Source organism: Acipenser ruthenus, chromosome 16, assembly GCF_902713425.1.
Source record: "Acipenser ruthenus chromosome 16, fAciRut3.2 maternal haplotype, whole genome shotgun sequence".
Lineage (NCBI taxonomy): Eukaryota > Metazoa > Chordata > Actinopteri > Acipenseriformes > Acipenseridae > Acipenser > Acipenser ruthenus.
Genome location: NC_081204.1, coordinates 33153356 through 33176101, shown reverse-complemented (window position 1 = coordinate 33176101; position 22746 = coordinate 33153356). Strand labels below are relative to the sequence as shown.

At 41.0% G+C, this 22746-nt stretch overlaps 1 protein-coding gene across 2 annotated transcripts; it reads left to right on the top strand.

Moving 5' to 3' along the window:
- The first annotated feature begins 568 nt into the window (after positions 1-568).
- On the top strand, positions 569-21720 carry LOC131697848 (rho GTPase-activating protein 20-like). 2 transcript variants are annotated; one of them, XM_058989514.1, is made up of 15 exons: positions 569-852; positions 7226-7308; positions 8752-8922; positions 9736-9885; positions 10435-10476; positions 10758-10845; positions 10981-11058; positions 11808-11874; positions 13705-13887; positions 15553-15725; positions 16008-16169; positions 16606-16715; positions 16899-17088; positions 17900-18017; positions 18473-21720. In XM_058989514.1, exons 1-15 carry the CDS (start codon positions 772-774, stop codon positions 20188-20190), a joined length of 3414 nt encoding a protein of 1137 aa, XP_058845497.1. In that variant the 5' UTR covers positions 569-771; the 3' UTR covers positions 20191-21720. The 2 variants fall into 2 exon arrangements, with proteins under 2 accessions (XP_058845497.1, XP_058845498.1); XM_058989515.1 differs by lacking the exon at positions 569-852 and adding an exon at positions 886-1274.
- The last annotated feature ends 1026 nt before the right edge of the window (positions 21721-22746 follow it).

Genomic DNA, 22746 nt, shown 5'->3' with positions numbered 1-22746 from the left:
GCACACAAAGGATTTGAGACTTTTATTGTTCCACATTACACAACACTATTCCAATCAAGTGAAGTGCAAAAAAAAAAAAAAATGACAAGTTTTTATTTAATAGTCTGCAGGGGCATTTTTATTGCCCTGTTTAATATTTCACCAACGTACAGAGATTTAAAATATCATATAGGGTCCTGTATAATATTGAGATTCACTCTGTGAGTATATGAGTACGCCTACTGGCCGCTCTGACCTTGGGTGAGTGAAAATCAGCTTCCGTCTTACACAGCATGTTGTACTATATTTTGTATATTAATATAGAGTTAAATAAGAATAATTAAGAGTGGTCATTTCCATCGGATATAAATGACCTGATACAAAGACTTTTCAGACATCAGGCTCTACTACGGTACATATTCTAAAGTAGTGTAAGGAGATACTCTGGAGCTGGAAAATAGCTCCAGTCTTGTTCCAGTGCAGCTGTGCAGAGAGGGACCCCAGTGGGCAGAGAGGAGAGTATGGCTCTGGAGGGATGTCCTTATTTAGTCAATGAGGAGGAATCGGCTCTCAGTCCAGTCACGCTCTGAACACTCACAGAGCAGTGAGCAAACTAGAAGCTCTCTGAGCCACTCTCACTCCAGGACAGCCAGGGGGGACTGCCTCATTTTCATTCTTTCTTCTCAAATTTCTTTTTTTAGACCCTAAACTTTTGTTTTTTAAGTATTCGGACACCAGGACCTTGGAAATAATGTTCATGAAGCTTGGACTTTTGCTTTCCCTGGCTTAAGAATGACACCTCAGCAGAATAATTGCAGCCATCTGAAAGGAGACAGCGATGCAGTGAGGTCGAGGATACAGGAGCGAGAGAAGGCAAGTGCTTGGGAGCAATGAGAAACAGACGTCTGGATTAGTGCTGCTTGCAAGCCAGGTTATTGATGCCATGCATGGGGAGTGCAGGGCTCCAATGTGTAAAGGAGGAATGTCAGTATTTTAGTAGCTTTCCAGCTCCTGTACAGCTTTCAGATGTCTGCTAATTGAGTCTGTCAGTCAGCCTTTTATCACTGCCATTGCAAAGTCATCGTTCCCCTTTGAAGACGGGCTAAACTTCAACTTAATGAACAACTGTTTACAGAATTGCAATATTTTGCACTCTTCACACAAACAGTGTAGCTCATTTTGTGCTAAGCACTGTTAGTTAAATATGCCACGTCTGTTTATAAAAAGCGGAGTTGTTAGAATAAATTAAGACATGTCGCCTGAGCAAGTGCACAGCTCCTGCACTGAACTAGAAGGTATGATCACTCTTTCATCTGTCTTTCTCTTTACTCGTCTTTCTGTTATCTGAACCATTCCCTTTCACAATCGCAGTTTCTTCTTTCATTTATTCACCTGAACTTAATCATTAAAAAGTCAAATTGGGCACCATGGGTTATTGTATTGCTTGTTTTACCCTTTCAGCACTAAGCAGATGTACAGAACGATAACCCAAGGATAAATAACTAAATAACTTCAGTGTCTTGTACAAGAAATGGGGACAAACACAACATAAATATGGACATATGGAGGAGTAGTTTACTGGTCTGCCCTTTTGTGGCATTATCTTTATTAGACTGCAATAGCTGTTTGCATTTCTAAGTGGCATTATCTTTCCTAGACCTCTGTACAGGTCTGCAGTGTTGGGAGTTCTATTACTAAATGGCAAAGGACTGTTGTCTCAGTGTTTTAAGGTACATAAGGTTTCATGCTTATATATTGCATTTTACAAATGTAGTGCTGTCATAATCAGTATTTCAATTAAATTCCTTTTGCAATCATAAAAATTCGCTGCTGAATAACATGGTGGAAGCATGGTAAAGCTTGTACAGAAAACTGTGGTAAATGATAAGCATACGGACAGAATTGCAAACTGCAAAACAACTGTGTACTTAACATTGTATAAGGGTAGCACAGTGCAGAATTTGAAACAGGCTGGTATTGTAAAACAACTTCTGCTTGGAAAGTGAGAGCGAGATCATGAGAGAGAAACGCTTCAGTTTCCAGCACTCTGTCTCATTGCTCTCAAAGGAAAGCTTTATTGTGAGTAAGTTAGTATCTCCTGCAGTGTTAACAGCAAGTCATTTCCATGTCTGCAGGAATCTGTTGGCTAAGACCGGCAGTGATTGCATTGTCTTATATGAGTAGTTTGAGCTCAAATAAAGGTTTGGGAATTAAAGAGCGATGTTGGAGATGATAGTGGACAGTGGATGTGGAGTCTTCCTGACCTTCTATACTCATGCACTCAATCAACGCTATCCGTTTAACTCACCCTATTCACACACATTCCAATAGAGTCAATATTATCTTTCCGCAAGTGCCTTCAAGTGCATGGAAGGGTGACAGTATAATTTGTCCTGTAATTGGTTTATGTTCATATGATTTATAATGAGCTACTATGCACTTTCCTTTGGGGAAAGTTTGGATCACCTCAAAAAACTGACTTGCCCACCCAAAGGGATCACAAGAAGAGTAAAAGAGACATGGTCAGTTTATATTATTAGTACATAGAAAAGGACAGATTGGATCGCCTCAAACTGATCAGGAATCTAGAACCTGGAACCTAGTTCCGGAATTAGAAGGTGGAAGATATAATAGAAATGACCACTAGAGATGTGCAGCTGAAATTGTTGCCCCTTCTACGGGAAATCTCTATACAAAACCAGACTTTCAGAGGGAATAAAGAATTCAGCTAAGCACCCCTTGTGGTCATTTCTATAACCACCTCGCTTTTAGGAGTCTTTTCAGAAGCAGAACTTGTGGTTGAAGAGGGACATTAGTTAAAAAAAACAAATGTCTGGTAAAAAAAATTATTTAAGCAGAAACAACAATAGAAAATTATGTAGAACACACACACACACACACGCACACACACACACACACACACACACACACACACACGCACACACACGCACACACACACACACACACACACACACACGCACACACACGCACACACACACACACACACACACACACACACACACACACACACCACTACTGACACAAGCATAAGGAGGGGGCGTGAATTCAATTCCAAATCCCACATTTTTCGAGGCTCTTTGTTAAAATGTAACCTGATGTGTGAATTTCTCAGATGGCCAACTGCATTTCCTTGGATGCATTCCTAAAGTGTACTAATGTACACTGAGATAGCATATAGAGAGCCAGCCTTAATCCCTTCTCCCCTTGCACCACTATAAACACAGCCTATAATCTTGTCTCCTAATTTGGAAATACATGGACTGTTCATTCCACGTGCAGGAAGCAGCCAATGCACCACAGGGCACAATTTAATGAAAGTATGCACAGACTGACATTTCTTAAACAAATACGCATTGCCCTAGTTTCGTGGTGACATTTCATGTTGACACAAAGGTTATCTGGGTGTTTTTTCAGGTTGAAGAAATAGGGTCCTGTGGCTTCCTTCTTCCCAGATCAAGCTGACTTTAATCGCATTTCTAACCTCTTCTACTGCCAGGTTGAAAAGCTGCTACCATAATGACATTATGTCTTTGTTATATATCTATTTTTTTTTTTTTTAAAGCATGGATTTAGAACTGACTAAAGCATTTCTTAACTTAAGGAGAAAGCTGGGGACCACCTCTCTCTCTCTCTCTCCCTCTCTGTGCTTAATCCAAATACAAACTTTAGATAAGAATGTAGAAACTGAGTGGGATTTATTCCACCGTTAAAGCAGCAAAATGTTTTAATTCAAATCTAAATTTGTTTAATTGTACAGTTACCTAGGCAGTTCATCAGTGCTGTAAAATTGGATTGGGGACACAGTACTCTATAAAGAGCAAGCGCAAATAACTAGGTTTTACATATTTTACACTACAATAAATACAGACATAAATAAATGAATGTGTACAGCAACAGTAACTGCGGGAAGGTACCACACCTCTGTAATGCTAAACAATTATTTTACTAGGTGCTGACGGGGAAAAAGAAACTCAAATATACCTTCGGCTAACATCAGAGAAATACTATAAATTGAGGATAACTTGCTCCTAGCAGTGAGAGGGTTATAAAGGACAGCCACATTCCAATGCGTATCCCTCATTTTGAATTAACACGTTTGAATCAATATTTTAAACAAGACTGCTATTGGTAGGTTTGGCTTCAGTCTTGTTCACTGGAAATGGTTCAGATACAGTAGATACAGTATTTTTTCCTGTTCTGTGGGACAGGGTGAAAACCCCTCACATGTAAACAGTGTTTTTATTTTATTTATTTTAGCCTCTTTATTTTGGTGCTTGTTCTCATTCACGCCCATATTCTACAGTATAAATGTGCAGACTTATTCCCTCCCTTATTGTCATGTTCATATTTAACTTTGTGTTAACTTTATTTCTTGTATACCTGTTGAATGGCATTAGTTGTTTATTTCTTGTATACCTGTTGAATGGCATCTCTCATGAAGCAGGAGTGCTTCTTGTATTTGCAGCTACCGATACCCAGACTAGATTATTATTAGTGGCATATTTGATCATGTCAAATTTTACAAGTCATAGGAATACGCATCTCTGGTCATATTCAGACAGAACAAATGGCCTGGATTAGGTCACAAATGATGTGTTTGTAAGTGTAACACTGTGGTTGCTATAGCAGCAGAGGTTATCAGCTTTGCTGTCCATATTAATCTTCTGTAGGCACAAAGCACGTGGATTATTTAGTTATAGATATTTGTTTAGCACAGTGAGAAATGTATAACAAGTTGTCACTGTAAAGGGCACATAACAATTAATGTTTAATAGTAATAAAGACCAGACCAGGCTGAAAGGTTTGGATACTGAATGCCTGTCCCGTGCCAAGTGCGATATGTATGTGAAACAACAGTAAGAGAAGTTCACTCCTAAACGCAAGAATCTTAGACTTGTACATTATTATCCATTAATGAATTAAAGCCTGTATGTGCAAAAGCAGGTATCTGCATATACTGTGTGTGTGTGTGTGTATAATATATATATATATATATATATATATATATATATATATATATATATATATACAGGAAACAGGTGTTTCAGAGCCAGGATTTTTTTTTCCCTCACAAACATCCAGCTTCCAAAAATATAACAGAAGTAAAAAAACATATAGGAAAAACATAACACAATGAGAAAATGAAGATTATAGTCTAGACCGCACTGCATTGTACACAACCCTGCTAAGACATCCTACTCTGTTCAATGCATTGTCTAGCGCTAACTGGGGCCAGCTGTATAAGGAGTCATATCAAAGGTCATATTTTTTTCTCTTACAATTTGATAGAAAAATCTGATGCAGTAATCTGCAGCTGTTAAAAATTCAGTCTCAACACCAAAGTGTCAAACATCTAAAATTATATATTAATACTTTACTGGTACTATCATCATTACATTTTAGCACTCAATCGTGAATTCCAATATAAAACTGTAATAACCTACAGCTCTAAAACTACTCTAGTCTTTCACCTTATTATTAGTAAATCAGAAAAAGATGATTCGAGAGTCCTTATGATCCCTTGAATTATATGACACGGGGAAGACTAAAGGACTTGTCATGTAATAGCTTTAGAAGTACCTTGCAGTACGCTACTTAAAGCATGAAGGAAGTTCTGTATAATAGGCAGAAAGAAGCCGATAATGTACTTGCTTGAAAACTGTAGGTACTGATATGTTTTCTATTGAAATGCTTGTTGAAATTCAATGAACAAAAATAGCATAAGCAGGCACCTTTGGGAACAGTGCTGTGTACTTCCTAAAATGCAAATGGAAATTTAAACCCCAGTACTAAGACAAGATTCCAACAAAAATGTGACCTGAATTAAACAGACAAAGGTGTTTCCCTTCGGTACCCACTAGTATCCACTGGTGTAAAATTAAAGCTTTCTTTGAGAAGCAGCATGGTTTGGACTCCTTTGAGATCTCCACAGCACAAAATTGTTATAAGTAGCATCTACAGTGCAGTTTGATTCCTTTCAGGATGGAGAGGATCTGTTGTGTTTTTCATATATCAGGCTTCAAAATGACGTATCATTCCTGCCTTTCAAGACTCGTAAGGAAAGATCTGTTAAGAAAATGTTTCCTTCTCTCCCCTGTGAGCATGCAGGTAGAAATGATAAAGCATCATTATAGCACCCATAACTAAGAGAAAAGTGTGAAACATCCACCTTCGTTTCATGCCTCACAAACCCAGGGTTAAACACGTCCATTCTATACAAAACAGAAGAAAAAACTAAGTTGGCCATCAATTTAGTTGATGACGTTACTCAATCCTGCATTTATTTGGTCTATGATGAGAGGAAGGCAGTAAATGCCAAGCACATTTGTGAATGTTTTGATAGGAACATACGAGGAATGAGGGACAGTGCAGGATAACTAAGAGGATATTGTTTTTTCTTTTTCTTTTTAAAACAGGCTCACACAGCTCCCTGGTAGTGTATCCTGTTCCATTTCAGAAACAAATATTTTAATGACAGTTTCTTTTTTAATCTCCTGAACCAAACTCAATTGCAAGCTACAACCGAGTGTCTCCTCGCTGTCATTTCCAAGTCTGCTTGTGGGAAGTCACTTCCCTATCAGACGTCCCATGATCCTACTGTCAAGCTGTTTATACACTAGGAGTGTGTTACATCCAAAAGGGTCGTCCCTATGGTGATGGTTCTACACATGCGTTGTTATCTGCTGAACATCAATGACTTTCTTTCAACGTGCTTGTGAGGCTTTATTCACAGTAACCTGTAATAACCTTTTTTTATATATATATTACAACCATTAAAAAAAGAGACAGTCTAGTCAGGGCAACGTGATAAGAATATTTAGAACCGTGATCCCTGGCAAAAAGTCTATGAAGTGATGTCAGAAAGTCTCCGCCCCTTTTAAAATCTGTGATACTGTATTAGAACCCCACCGCTCAGGTGACGGTGAGTGCATAAGGTTTTTTTTTTTGTATACTCACTATCTCAGTAAAGCGTTTTAATAAGCTTACCGGTTCTGGTGCTATAGAAATGTATTGTGTGTTGCACTGAATTTATCACTAGCCAACGCTCACCATTTGCCTATTACAGCTGCCCCCAAACCAACATATTTCATGAAGTCTTGTAAGAATTCTTGTAGTTATATAGTAAAAAATGACAAGGCATTTGACAGAAATGTCCTGCCAGCCACGGTACAGTACAGTGTGCCTGCACAAAGCTGTTGACTGTATTCTTTCCATTCTCTTTCAGAAGATGAAAACGACAATGCAGCGGAGGCGGTCTGCCCCCTCAGCCATCAGTAAAGCCCTCAGCAGATCCAGAACACAAAGCAGGTGAGACCACACAGTAGACTGCTGTCACTGGAGTGCAAACTGGCTCTAAGTGTACTGCGGTGGAAAGTCTGAAGAGTCAATTGGAAGCATGGCAAAACACACAATCGTATGCTAATGCACAGCACTTTGTACAACAGGCAGATAGAAAGACAGGCTGCTGGTTAGTACAGACACAATGCTAACAGGTGCTGCACTGAGAAGAAGTGCTCGTTTTCACTTCTGAAGGCTACGTTCTTTGATAGCAGGTTATATACACATTCCCTGGTGCTGTAAAACACATTAACCTCCAGATTCCAGCTCCCACTCAGGCTCAGCGTCACTGTGGTCTTTCCTACAGCTTGGCTTCAGGAGCTCTAATGTTGCTTTCTCTACAGAATTCCTGACTTTATTTGGGAGCAGAGTTGTTCGTGGAAGCTGCAACCAAATAACAAACAAAAAATAAATTTTAAAAAAATCTAAACAGTGGCTTTTGAAATATATTCCTGGAATTCTAACTGTTGTGCCATCTTGAGTTTGTCTGTAAGTAAACTGCTGGAATTCTTTTTTTTTTTTCTGCCTCTTTTTGTTTACAAAAGCATGGAAGTTGTTCAGCGCAGCGGAGCAGACTGGAGTTCTCAGTGTGATGGCTTTGCCTTCATGCTGACGCACAAAGATACGATGGGAATCAATCAGTTTTACAAGTGCTGGCATGAGGCCTGAAACCTCCGGCCGCCGAGCACTGAGGGATACACATTGAAAGCTGTGGGGTCTGAATTCATATTTGGAAGGGCTCAAGCTGCTGACAATAGATTGGCATCCCTTTGCTCTATCTGCCCATTATCCTGAAAGAGAGGAGTGTCCCCCTTATTATCTTTAAATGAACGGATCTATAGCCTAGTACATACACTACTTTTCTAGTTGTCTGTATCCTGTTTTGTGATGGATCTGAAAGGCTGTATATTTAAATAATGCTCGGTTCCAGCTCTCTGAGCTTGTGACAGAGTAGGACGTCTAGTCCGGCACCTTGTCAGTTTCACCATCATTTGTAACGTTATCAGGACCAAGAATTCCTCTCTTAATATAGCATGGTTTACAAAGCTCTGGGAAATATGAACAGTCTGTGTTAGAACGCACATCCTTGGCATGTGCTGAGGTAAGATGACCATGATATATGGCACTGGAAATTAATAGTAGAGACTTTTTTTCTATCCAGTGTAATTTATGGATAGACTAATTATTCTGTTTGAAGCATACAAGACTCCTTTGAATTACTGGTGACCGATTTAATGTGATACAGTAAACTATTTTAAAGGAACTAACAGCAATCTGGAACAGCTGAATTAACATCAGACTGTTTTGTGACTAGGGTCCTATATTTGCTACATTGTTGGCTGGTTTCACAGACCCTCGATTTGCACTAAGCCTTCAGGTGATGACATCATTGCTGTATTTGCATTCCTCCAGGGATGGGCCTCTCTCCCCAGCCTCCACCATCAACGGGTCTCTGATCCAGGCCTTCAGTGCCCAGAACTCAGCGTTCATCATGGAGGAGCGGGTACAGCTCACCACAGGGCTGCAGACACAGGAGAGACACCTCTTCCTCTACAGTGACACCCTCATTATCGCCAAGTCAAAGTAAGCACTGGACAGCACTCTGCCCACATCGTCACTGATGATAACCCCATGTGAAACAATCTGCCTGAACAATCTGTATTGTGAATGGAACATCATGGAGGGATTTGGATGAAACACGTTCCATTTAAGGAAAGATACAAAATCAGGAGGGGGGGTTCTAGAAATCTTTCATCTTTTTGTTTGTCATAAAGCACTTTCTTTTTTATTTCTCCTGACACAGTACTCATTGACACAGTGCTGGCTCGGTTTTCCTTCTGGAACTCAGCAACCTAGATTTAACTTTGTGACTAACACCTTTCATATAATGAGCACATGTATCTAACGTTACAGCAAGGGAGGATTTGGCAGCCTTTGAGAATGTTATCTGTCTGGGCTTCCTTATTAAGGAGCTGGTACCTACCTTTTGTTTTAAGATATAACTGCCAGTGCATATATTTTCCCTGCAGTGTTTTGCAAGGTTGCAATTAATCAGAAAGTTAATTTGCAGTCAGCTTTGGAATGTCAGTATCCTTTGTAACAAGGACTTACAATCCTGACAGGGCTACCATTGTTATTAGGGCTATTTACATTAAGTACCTCTAAATACATTGCAATTACACTGCAATTATATTGCTACATATGCTGTCACATTGTAAATACACAACCAAAGGGTTAATTCCTGTGAAATTACAAATCAATTATGTCAGCATCTTCCTACACTGTTAATTATACTGCAAATAAGTGTCATTAAAAGACTCTTCAGGGAAAGTGTAACCACATACTGTGCTGTGCAAACTAAAGTTTTATTGGCAATCCTTTTTCGCTCTCTCACAGGTCCTCATCCAGCCTGAAGCTGAAGGAGCAGGTGCGCGTGTGTGAGCTGTGGATCGCATCCTGCATCGATGTGGTGTCCGAGAGGAAGATGAATCCAGAGACCTCTTTCGTTATTGGCTGGCCAACCACCAACTACGTGGTAACCTTGAGGTATTGCAGATCCATTACGTCGAACACACAATCACAAACTTGGAGACGAAACTGCAGGGATATTTATCAATTAGGTCACGCAAACATTTCGACCGAAACAGATTTTTAAAATATATATATTTTTTTATATTCCTTTTGTTACCATCTAAATCCACTACTTTTAAGAACTCTGTCCTAGAACAAGTGGAGGGGTCCCATATTGAACCAGCAAATGTGAGCACTGTGCCTAACCCTAAGTCAAGCAAACAGCATGTGGCTGCATCATGCCATGTGCGAGTGTGAAGATGGTAAAAGACAGCAAATATATTGTTGAAATATCAAGTGTACGTTTAGACTAGGATACGGGGCCTCTTTTAGAAAGTGTTTACTGATGCACGCTTTCTCTCCAAATGGAAAAAAAAAACATTTTCAAGTTCCAGTTTGATTAGCTCATGATACTTCATCTATGTTGGCTACTCGGGTCCCAGATTGCTTTGAAATGGGATAGTGTTAGGACAAGAGTATGAGCAAGTCCTTAGTGTGTAAAAACTATATCCTATTTTCTTTCAGCTCCTCCGAAGCCAAGGGGAAGTGGCTCTCAGCTCTGCAATGGTAAGGCCTGTTCCACTGTCTGTGCTTTACAGCATCCACTTTCAGCTCGGTGCAACCATGTTCATCTCTGTGAATTTCCAAACACATTACTGTAATATACGGTAATAGATTGTCAATAGCTCAGTATGAGTCATTAACATCAGGTGCCTTTTATATTCAACAAACTTAGTTCCTTCACCTGACTGTGAAGTTCTCATACTTCTCTTAAGTAGTTAAAGGTGTGTTGGATAAAAGTCTTGAATAGCTTTTCAAAAAGTCTCAAGAATGTTTCTTGTATGCAGGCAAATCAACGAAATGAAACAGGAGGAATACCAAAAGAAAATAGCTCTTAAAATCATGCTGCTGGATGTGGGGAACCACACTTCTTCAGTAAGTGCCTATATTCGGATACAAGTAACATATATTAGTGTAAAATGTAATATGATAATTGTGGGTCATTTAAAATAACCTTTTGAAGACATTATTTAGCTTTACTTTTTCAATGGAATCTTTTTTTTTTTCTAGACAATGACTCTGAAAGTGGGCTCGACAGACACTGCAGAGAAAGTAATCAAACTCAGCACTCAGCAGCTTGGAAGTCCAGTGAGTATTTAACAAGTCGCCATATTGATTCTGTACACCAGACAGGGGAGCATAATGGAGGTGATTCATGCCATTAATATGCAGGTGCTGTTTGAGTTGGGTACTTAAAAATCAAGCAAGGAAGTGGAAAGTCATGATGGAATATTTAGTGTTTAATTGATATAACCTTGAAATTTCCCTATGTATTTTTTAAAAGTAGTCATCAACTGCATGATATGTCCAGAACATACAGTATGAGTCAAACTTGTAGAAAAATGTATATTTAACCAGGTGGCTCATAGGCAGAAGTACTGTATTAAAGAAGAGATAGGAGAACAAAAAAAAAAACCCAGCAACAATAACAACAAAAAAAAGACTAATACAGTACCATAAGACACAGGATTAAGAATGCATAAAAACCATTAGTATTTTTCAAACATATTTTGTTGAAATGTAAAGTGCTGTTAGGGTTTATTTAGACTAGGAAAAGGCAATATTGCATTTTTCCTCTGACTCACCACATACACATGCTAGTGAGTGGCATTTCTTTATAATTTCTCATGGAAATAGCTGCTAGCACACTCTGGGAGTGCACGAGTCTGTATGATTGCAGGCTGCAGGATGACCATGCCTTCTGTTATCCTAAAGGAATTTCCTTCCCTCCCCCTGACGGGGACCCCAGTTAACAGTGGGCTGGAGTTTCCCTTCTCTCCACTGCCTGGCGTGTTCATCCTCTTCTCTGACTCTGTGCTCCTCTCTCTCACCCACAGGGCCAGCCCAGTGACTACCACCTCTGGGTAATGTCAGGCAAGGAGGAAACCCCCTACCCCCTTATCGGTAAGAGCCATCCCCAGCCATGCAGTCCTGTATAAGGGCCTGGCTTTGTTAACTGTGCTGTTGCATTTGGCATGGATTAGGAAATGACTCTGCTGTGTGTCAGATGTGTATGTAACTGCTGCTGGACCCTCTTCGAAACGGGCTCTTGAGTCTCAAAGGGGCTAACCTGGTCTGAAAATTTGAATTAAATACAGAAATAAAAGAACACATGTATTGATCTATATAAAGTTACCTTGTTTAGCCCTGCTCTGTCATGGAGCTCTTTGCAGCCTATTTTTTATGCATTTAGTGCTGCCCGCACTGTCATGCATGAAGTCAATACACCATGGCATTAGCATTAAGGCTATTCCAAGACAGAATGGTTAAATGAGTTACTGATACTGAAAAATGAACCTTAATACAAGATAGTCTGCTGGATAAGTAAAAGGTAAATCCCTTTCACAGGGTCACATTCTAACTAGAATGATTCACTCAACACAGAGCTGAGAACACAAACCTGTTTACTGACTTGCACACATGCAGTGCCATTTTTATACTGCCACATGCCTGAATCGACTCCTTCCAATAACACACCCAGCACCCTCTAGGGCATGTTAACAGTATTGCAATGTCTGCTTTCCTCACACACTCTTCCTCTGTGCTGGGAGCCCGCTATGTACCTTCTTTTTTGTAACCAGCATTTATTAAATTAATACTACATTAGGGCAACATAGGTGTACTTTTGCACAAATTCCAGATATTTGCAATGAAAAATGAAGTGGAAATACATCATTTTAGTTGTATGCATTTGCACAAGACTTTTTACTCGAGTTTGGGTAGGTAGTCCAGCTGAGGCTCAGTTATTTAAAGACTTCATAGCCAGTGCCTGTGTGGAAGTGAAGTGCTTTGTTTAGATTGCTCACCACAACAGAAATTCACAGAGACCCAGACTTTACTTTGAAAGAACCGTGGAAAAATCAGCTTCCTGTTGTTTTAGTCTAACTGGCACCATAGCTGCTAAAAAGAGGTCTATTCTGAGCACAGTCGCTGCTTTGTAAATGTTTCCACAGAAAAAAGAAAAAAAGACGTCCATAGCAGCTAAGGTTCAGCACATACTGCTCCTTGTATTTACAGCAGCTTTGCACATATGCACATTTTTATTTTTGATACATCTTTCAATGTTTACAGTGTCTGCAACAAAGAGACCCCCCCCCCCCAAACACACACACACACAGAAATGACTGCTGTTTCCTGATGCTCGGTAGCGCAGTGTCTACAGTACGTGCTGTTTCTTCATAGGTTTTTAATCAGGTTTATAAGGCTCGCAGGTCTGCTGATGTGTCAGCAACAGAACATTCCTTCACGTCTCACTCCTGTGTTCCAGTGGAATGGAAAGTAACTTTGTCTTGTTTCAGTTCTCCTCCCTTTTACTTGACTGGCATCTTTCCAGCCCAGAAGAGAGCTGAATAAGTCAGACTGCCCCCTGGTGCTCATGGAGTACCCAGTTAAGCAGTAAGACCTGACAGGCAGTATTAATGAGAACACCCACACACGCAGCAGTGTTAATGAGAACACCCAAACAGCGCTTAATGTCTGGCGAGGCTCTCTGTGCAGGGTCTTAAGTGTTTTATAATTCCATAGTTTATCATCTTTTGTGCTGCTATTTTTCTATTGAAATGTGTTGTCTTTTGAGTTTCAGCTCTATCTGTAGAAGTGGCCTATAAAAATAATATGGGTTCATTATACTTTTTGTGACAAAATGCCATATAGTGCATTATAAAAGAGCACTGTTTCTTGCAGTGGCTCCTGTGCAGTGTTTTTTGTATAACCGGTTGGCCTCCTCTTCAACAGGGCACGAGCTCCCCTTCAGTATTATCATGAACTGCCTGAGGGACTCTGCAGACCAGCCCAGCAGGGCCAATAACAACATCCTGGCCCCCGACGGGGCCCTTCTCCTGGAGCAGCTCCCCTGGGAGCGCCAGTGCCAGTTTATCCTGAAGCCCCGGCCCGTGGCGCGCAGCCACGTGAGGACAGGTACAGAACCCGAAAAAGTTATTTATTCAACCAGGAGATTTACCCATTGAGACCAAGGCCTCATTTACAAAGGGGTCCTGGAAAACTATTTAAAAAATCATAAAGTACAAACAACGCAAGAAAAGCATGTGTGGCTCAAACTTAATCAGCGGCGTACAGAGATCAAAGAACAGAGTAAATACGACAATGTCAATTTATTAATGTGGACTGTAGGAGAAGCAATGGCAGGGGGTTCTAAGCAATCCCCAAATACGATCTTTAAAACCAGAGAGAGAAAGGTTATACCATCTTTATACTATGATGGAAACAGTTCCACATCAGTGGGAGTTGATCAGCAAAAGATAATTCTCCCGTATGTGTTTGAACCCTTGGAACAGCCAAATGAACAGAATCCTGAGAGCGTAAACTACATAGCCAATGCATGTGCTTTCTAACATACTGCACATGTGACAAGAAAATCACGTCTCAGTCATACAGCCGACGAGAAAGAGCTTCACCAGATTCAACGGGAAGTGTAAATCAAATCACGTTGACTTCTTTCAAAGTAATTCTTGTTTTCAAAAGCAAAGACATTGTGGCTGATTTTCTAAGTACTGTATCAAGTATAAATGATCTCCTTTTGAAAAATAAATGATTTACTCTTTAGAATAAAGGGCTTTGAAAATAACCCCTATTCATTTGGATACTCTAAAATCTTAGCAATGTACTCATAATTTTAAATACTCCTGTCACAAACCCTGATGTCTTCAAGCTTTTGTCTACTTGACTGTTTCTTATAGTTTACCCTTGTAGGAAGTCATTGCATTTCGTTGAATGCAAGGGCCTGGCTTGGGCTAAGTACTAGAGCAATCGCCAGTAATTAAACTAAACAAAACTGGCCATATGGGAGACAAGAATTTGATCCCTGTTTCAGATTGGAGAGCCAAACCCCTGTCTGCGTCTAGTGTAAGTGGCTCAGGCCTTGAGTCTCCATTCAAGAGTGCTTTCCACACAACTGTGTATTTATTCCTGTGTATTTTGTTTATTTATTTGCAAAACTGCATTCTCGAAATACTTTAGAGATAAAAAGAAAATACAACAAGAAAAATGTTATCTCTATCTCCTAGAGGAAGAAGTGAGTTTGTAGAGCAGATAGCAAATAACTTCCTGTCACGTTATCGCTGACAGGAAATCGAACAGAGAACCAGTGCAGTTCCTCTGATTATGTGTCATTATTTTCAGCGCTCAATGGGCAGCTAAAAAACGTCAATGAAAAGAAAAATTTACCCATGAGTCTTTCCCTATGTCCTACTTCATAGTAACAAAATGTTTGTGAGCCTTTTAATTGAAGTTTTAATATTGTCATATGTAATGTAAGTCAGAAAGACTAGAGGATGACGAGAGAGCAGTCTTGATATTCAGTTATGAAACGTATGCTGCGTTTAGAAAGACTTCTAGTCGAAAATGTTGTCATCAAATTTGTTACGTTTCTTTTAGTAATTCTAAATTTAGCCCTCTAGTTCTGAAAAGCATATTTGTGTTGTACACCACAAAACAGTCTGTTTGGAGATACGGTCACCGCAGTAGAGTTCACCAAGCCACTGAAGAACTGAGCGATAATCGTATTTAAACTCTGTACCATGTGACCGGTGTGGCAGTCTGTATTTGACTCTGCGTCTCTTTCAGATTCCTTCCAGAAACACATCAAGAGGAAGAAGTCTCTGATAGACTGGGCCTTGCGCAGGGGGAGCAGCAGCCCATCAGGCAGTCAACTGGGATCTCCCACCTCACCCCGCAAGCTGTTCGGCCACTCCCTGCCCTCCATCTGCCCCAGTGGAAAACTGCCCAAGCCCATCATGGTGAGCAGGAGCTGGGAGATCACAAACACTGACCAGCGATCACTGTGCCATATACTGACCGAATAGACAGTGTGATGAAGAGATATGGTTAATCTAGATTTGCAGCTAACAATTGAGGCAATCAGGACTCATCCTGGTATATCTGTCTTGTCACTAAGTGGCTTAAATGGAAGGTAAAGAACTGCAGTTTGGTGAGTCGAGGTACGTCAAGCAGCACACAGAGGCAGAACTATTTAAATCAAAGCCTGTCAAACATCAATCCTTCCTCTTCCTCTCTTTTAGGACATGCTCTGCCTCCTGTACCATGAGGGCCCGTCCACCATGGGCATCTTCAGGCGCTCCGCCAACGCTAAAACCTGCAAGGAGCTGAAGGAGCGTCTGAACTCGGGCGATGCTGTGCAGGTGGAGGGAGAGTCAGTGTTTGTGGCCGCGGCCGTCATCACAGTAAGACATCTTTATGACCTCACTTTCCCCTTTCAGTCACTGAGCCCCTGCTGCTAGTTCAGCCCAATCTAAATCAGATGTGGAGGCATGAGATGGAATTAAAGAAGGAATTGAACGGGGTATATATTTTAGATTAACTTACTTTTAAAATACATTGATGTTTGCCCTCAGCCAAACAGATTACAGAACTGGTTGCCCCTCTACGTTCTGTGTTTTGAGCACTTTTGGGTGAAAATAGCAGCTGTAAATAAGATTATTTCAGTGTTCAGACGTGAAATGTCATACCTATTAGTCTGACATAAAACAGAAAAGTGAAGTTTTTAGACAATTACAATTGATTGAGAAGTTTCCATACACAAGGTACTGTTAACTGATTGCTACCTATCTTCAGTAAAGATATACAGCATGGCATCTTCAAACATCTGTCTTATTACAGGACTTTCTGCGCAACATTCCTGGCAGTATTCTCTCAGCAGCGCTGTATCACAAGTGGATGGAAGCAATGGAGAGAAATAACTCTGAAGAGAAACTAGAGGCCATAAAAAGGTTTGTACGATGCTTGTACGATAATTAACTGACCTACACATTTCTCTGCTTCACCCCACATAGCTTTGCGGTCTAGCCTTAAAAGAATTCCCAAGCTAAACAACATAAAACACAAGTTTCCTTTTCCCCTGTCGCAGCTGAATGCAGTGATTGAGAGTGTGATTTTTTTTTTATTCTGGACAGGCTTGTGGAGCGTCTCCCTGAAGCTAACGTCACGCTGCTTCGCTACCTGTTCGCTCTCCTGCACCACATCGAGAGGAGGTCTGAGGAGAACCAGATGACAGCCTTCAACCTGGCCCTGTGCATCGCTCCCAACATGCTGTGGCTTCCTGTCTCCACGGGGCCAGAGGAAGAGAGCAGATCCACAAGGAAGGTCAGGCTGCACTACAGCATCTCCCCTTAGTAATGAAGCACAGTGAAAGCATAGGACAGCATTGTAAAGAATAGCAAGGGATGGTAAATCATATCAATAAACATGGCAAACCAGGGTAAGCTATGGGAAATGCATAGTGTAACCAAGTGAAAAGCATATGCAGATATACTGTGGTTAATTTTTATAAGGGTCCATTAGGAAGTAATCTGCTTAGGTTGATAGCTACAGAAAAAACAGCAGCAACACAGGTTTCATTTTATTCTCTGCTTTTTAAAGAGCGCCCCTCTTTTGAATTATAAGCGCTCTTCAATCCTGGTTTATAAAAGAGGCTTATAGCAAGTTAAGCATCAGTAAGAGCATTTGACTTTGTGTCACATACTTTTCAACAGTGAGAGTGCACCTTTAAGAATAACATAAGATTATAAATACCATTCAGTATTTGCTTTTGGCTTCAGGGTTCTTAAAGGTTCTGTTCTCATGCCACCAAACCAGGGAAAAAAGTTTTTTGGCAAGGTTTGCTCATTATGAAAAGCAAACCATATTTTAGTTTTGTTATAGCAAAATGTCTGCAGTTAGTCAGTGTAGAATGATGTGTTATTTCCTTCACCGCCCCTTTAGTTTAGACAAATGGCTACATTGATTTACTATTAAACATATAAGAAACAGCGTACAATAAGCATTTCATATTAGAGAAGGACTGTCCACTGTTTTTAAAAAGGGTTAAAGCTGTGTCGTCTGCAGTAGGGTTACTTGTTTTTGTATTTCCGTTTGAAAAGGTGGCTGTTAAACAGGTTGTGTTTTCTCCTTGTAGGTTGCCATGCTTGTTCAGCTCCTAATTGAAAAAGCCCCTGCAATCTTCGGGGAAGACATTGTATCACTCTTTAACAAACCTCACAAGGACCAGCTAAGCAGCTCAGAGGATGCACTGGGTAAGTGTCAGACAGTTGGCTAAGAATATGCATGCAGTTTTTTCCTCGAAGCAAATCTCCTGACATGAATCTGACGATACACATCAGGCTTGATCCTCAGGGGGCGATCTCCCAAGTCTAACAATGCTGCTCACCTCCTGACTGCAACTGTTCTATTGTTGATGTCTTAATTATCAGCTGATTCGCTGGCTTCCAGTCTGTATGGATTGCTCTGCCAAAATACATGGTTAAGCACATCCGAATCAACAGCACAATCAATAACATAGCCATAAACAAGCTCTTTGGACTACAGGCTCTGAAACGATCAACCTTTTTATTGTAGTTTTACATACAATTACGGTAATCAAATGTCTGGTTAAATGTATTATTAAAACCATAGTCCCTTTCCAGATCTCAAACAAGGAATTTAACTTGGAGTGTCTGGTTCTAATCCTAACCTGTTGTCTGTTTTGCAGACGGGCATTCCTTCCAGCAGCAGTACTCATCGGATGAATTCGATTCCACCTTTTCGGAACAGGAGAAGCCGAAAACACTTAACAGAAAGGAAAGGGACTCCTTCTTCCTTCCCTTAAACGATTCAGTGCTCAAAGAAGAGAAGGAGGACTGGGGGCTGTTGGATGAAATGGACGCCTATAAGAAGAAAGTCCTGAACGAAGACAGTGCTTACAGCTGCGATAACCTGGACGAGGTGTCTTTCCGGTCCAGCGGGTCGGTCTGCTCGCTCGCCACTCTCCAGAGCATCAGATCGACGAGAGACCGCTGCTCCTCGGAGCCCAGCGTGTGCATGAGCTCCCAGCTGCTGAGCAGACTGCATGAGCCTGTAGCGCGTCAGTCTAGCTGCGATGCTGCAATGATCCGAGGGCAGACCGACTGCTCCCAGTATATGCAAAAACTGCGGCTAGACAGCCCTAAGGTTTTGGCAGGAGACTCTAGCCCCAGGGTGAATAACAGAACCAAACCTGGCCTGTGGAGGTCCCCACAAATTGCCTCGAGGATCAGGCACCTGGGGCCGCACAGGATGAACCTGTCCAACAGGTCCAGTTTCTCCAGCCTGTCCTCCACAACCACCTCTCCTTCTGCGTCATCCCTGAGCTCTCTGGACAGCGCCTTCTCTTACTGCTCGGACTCCTTGTTCAGCCCGGCCGAGGTCTCCTCACTGCCTCTCATGTTTGGAACTTCCACCAGACTGCAGCCCCTTTCTCCGGAGTTTCCCAGCAAGTTCCCCAAAGATTGGAGTATGACCTTGCCGGCATCTATGGCGCGAGAACCATGCGACTTGGATTGGTATGAAGAGTATGACGAAAAAGAAGAGGAGAACAATAATTGCATTAACGAGATTGAAGATACTGCAGGCAGTCGAGTTCCAGAAGAGGTGCAAGAGGCCTACTGTGAAAGCACTTTGAGTGTTAACAGTTACAGGAGTGCTGAGGACGATGGAGGTGATTCAGAACACGAGGGACGAGAGACAGAACCGAGTCAAGCGGGCGTGGGAAAGAACCAAGAGTCCATGGAATTGGAACCAGAGTTTTGGGCTTGTGACAGCGAGTCCAAACCACAGAGAATAGAAACATCAGAAAAGCACATAGAAATGGTTAGACCAAAAACTGGTAAAGATAAGATGAAGCGCACTAAGATAACATTCTACATGGCTCCGGGCAAAGTAAAAATGAATAACCATTCTGAGCAGAGCGAGAAAGAAAAGCCCACCATCGTGTCAGGCTCAGGTGACGATCCTCCAGTTAGTGCTGAACACCAAAGTCAGACTGTAAAGGTCTATATTCCACAGACTGTTTTTTATGGACAGAACACTCCTCTGGTACTGCAGTCAGTGTCAACGAGGCAGAATTCAGAGGTGCCAAACGTGCAGGTCCAAACTGAAATGAATGGTCCTGCAGAGGCAGCAGCGGCTAGCATTGAACACCTGCCCACTTCAAAGACTCACAGTAAAGCAGCCAGCACAATACGGCACACCATTCGCATCATACTGCCCGCGTCAGTCAGGAACACTGTCAAGGAATACTTTCTGCATGGCGACGCTAAGAACTGTCACACGGACGCCAAAGCTGTGGAGAAAGAGCTGGTGAGGAGCAAATTGGAATGGCAAAACAGAAAACACACGAGCACGCCAAAAGAGACCCTCAGAATGGGGTTTGGTGAAGAATCTTTTATCTGAGCGTGCCGATTTTAAGTACATTCGTGAATTCATAGTTGACATGCTTTTGTTAGATGCTGTGCATGTATCTGAAGTTTCATATGCCATGCCGATTCATGCACTTAACAAAATGAGGTATGTGACAAAAACACTTTCACTGATATATGAACTTCAGAACAGATACCATGAGGGTAGCTCCTTTGATATATAAGCATGTTTGATATTCACTAGTTAATGCATGTTGAAAACACTGACTTGCTTGTTCATTTTCATTGGACAGTGTGGCCTCTGTTTAATATGTACTACACTATTCAAGAAGGGTACTTGCAGTTTCTCCAAAGGAAACTGTTTTAACAAGAGGAGTGCATGAGTGTCATGTTTTAAGAAACATTAAGGAGACATCTAGCTAATCTGTTCTATGGTCACAAGAGTTCCTCTGGCAAACCACATGGATGGTGCCCTGCTAAATGTCCAGTCTAGTGGTGTAAGCATATCTGTATGTGCCAATAAAAGAACGCTATTCAAATCGAACATCTGCATTGAAATAGTGAGGGACCAGGGGTAGAAGACCAGTGAGGTGATGAGGAAGTCACGTGCTGGGAGACAGGGGTGGTTGAGATGGGAGAGAGGGGTGATTGAGATGGGAGAGAGGGGTGGTTGAGAGGGGAGAGAGGGGTGGTTGAGATGGGAGAGATCGATGGTTGAGATGGGAGAGAGGGGTGGTTGAGAGGGGAGAGGGGGGTGCAGCAGGGTTGTCCAGTTACGGAGGGTAAAGCTGTATGTTTTCAAAGAAATGTTTGGATGAGATGTTTTATCAGAAAGATGCAAAGTTCTTTTGAAAATAAAATGAGTTGTGGAGCAGATGTGGTGGTTTTGAAGAATTAGTTTGGGATTCAAAGTGTTTAAAACATCATTCAATGAGAGTTTACAGGGCATGATACTGAGGGTTTTGAGCATCGATCTCAGATTTAAACAGATATACGAGACATGTATACACTTCATTACATCGTGCTTTCTGGACAGTGTAGCGATTATTAAAGGGTTAAAGATTATATTGTAAAGCACTCATGACTCATTCACAAAGCTTTAACTTTTCTTTTTTTTACTGGTGTTTTATTTTGAATATTTGATTCACCATTTATTAAACTGTTCTAGACTGTTGATTTCTTTGACAACGGTCTAGAACGCTTACATGGATATGAAACGTACAGTGCCCTGTGTATGGAATCGTCTAGGCCAGTGAACACACTGTGTTCCGCCCTGTGCCGTCAGCACCTGTGTCCATTCCAGAGCTGTGGCTGTCAGCAGCCAATCACTGAGAAGTTCAGAATGAATATGTAAAGGAGTTCTGTAACCTTCTTTTCAAAGCTGTCACAGTTTTAAATGTTGTTAATTGAGTCTGTTTTATCATCCTTTAAAGATGCTTCTACTTCTTCATTGTACATTTTGTTTATCCATCCTGTTTTTTTTTAATTAAATGCCTTCAGATATTCTGTTTTTTGATTATTTTTTTTACGACCACAAATAAAATAAATAAGAAATTGTTTGATTACTTAACCAGTACTTACTTTTTACTTCTTTTTTTTTCGTAACTCAAATTGGGTGTTGATTAGCTCTCGTTTTGTATAGTTTGCCAAATTAAATTCCTGGGTAATTATGGCCACATACTGTCCCCTGCTGGCCATTTGACACATTAGTCTTTTTTAATATCCTTCCTGATCCAGTAACACAGAACAAAGGTGCTTTTTACAGGGCGATCTTTATCCTGAAAGCAAAGCTGTCAGTTCCCAGACAGAGGATTTAGTAAAACAATGTTTCATTCAGTTAGCTGGGACACTTCTTACAAGCCGTTCTGAATAAAAGGTTCTGTGTTCAGGTCAGGAACCTTTATGCCTTCCTTCCTTCTTTGTTTTAGGTCTATTTGACCCCGGAACAAACAAAAAAAAAACATTTCTGCCAATCTTGACATTTGCTTGGACTGTTTATGGGGATACAAACATCAGGCTTGAATGAGTCAATGTGACGGCCTAATCGAAGTGTTATCAGACATACCAGTATTCTCTTTTGTTTGACAGTTTGAGCCGTTGGAACAAAGCAATGAATGTTGGCATGTAATCAATAATCAATTAAACTCATAATACCCAGAAGAACTGCTATAGGAGGCAGTGTGGTCCAGTGGTTAAAGGCCATGGCTTGTAACCAGAAGGTCACCGGTTCAAATCCCATTTGTGCTACTGACTGACTCACTGTGTGACCCTGACTTAACCTCCTTGTGCTCCATCCTGCGGATGAGATGTTAAATCAATGTCCTATTTATAAATGACTCTGCATATAATGCATGGTTCACAGCGTACCTCTGTAAAGTGCTTTGTGATGGTGGTCCTCTATGAAAGGTGCTTTATAAAAATAATTATATTATTATTGCTTGGTGGGTTAAACCAGCCCCCTGGAGCTTCGAGGCACTACATTTCATTGCAAATAGAAACTGCTTGGCTCCAGACTCTTATGGGCAATAGAAAAAAGTGGGAACAACAGATTGCCATTAGTATTGAGTACTGAGTAGAGAACAATGCTTCT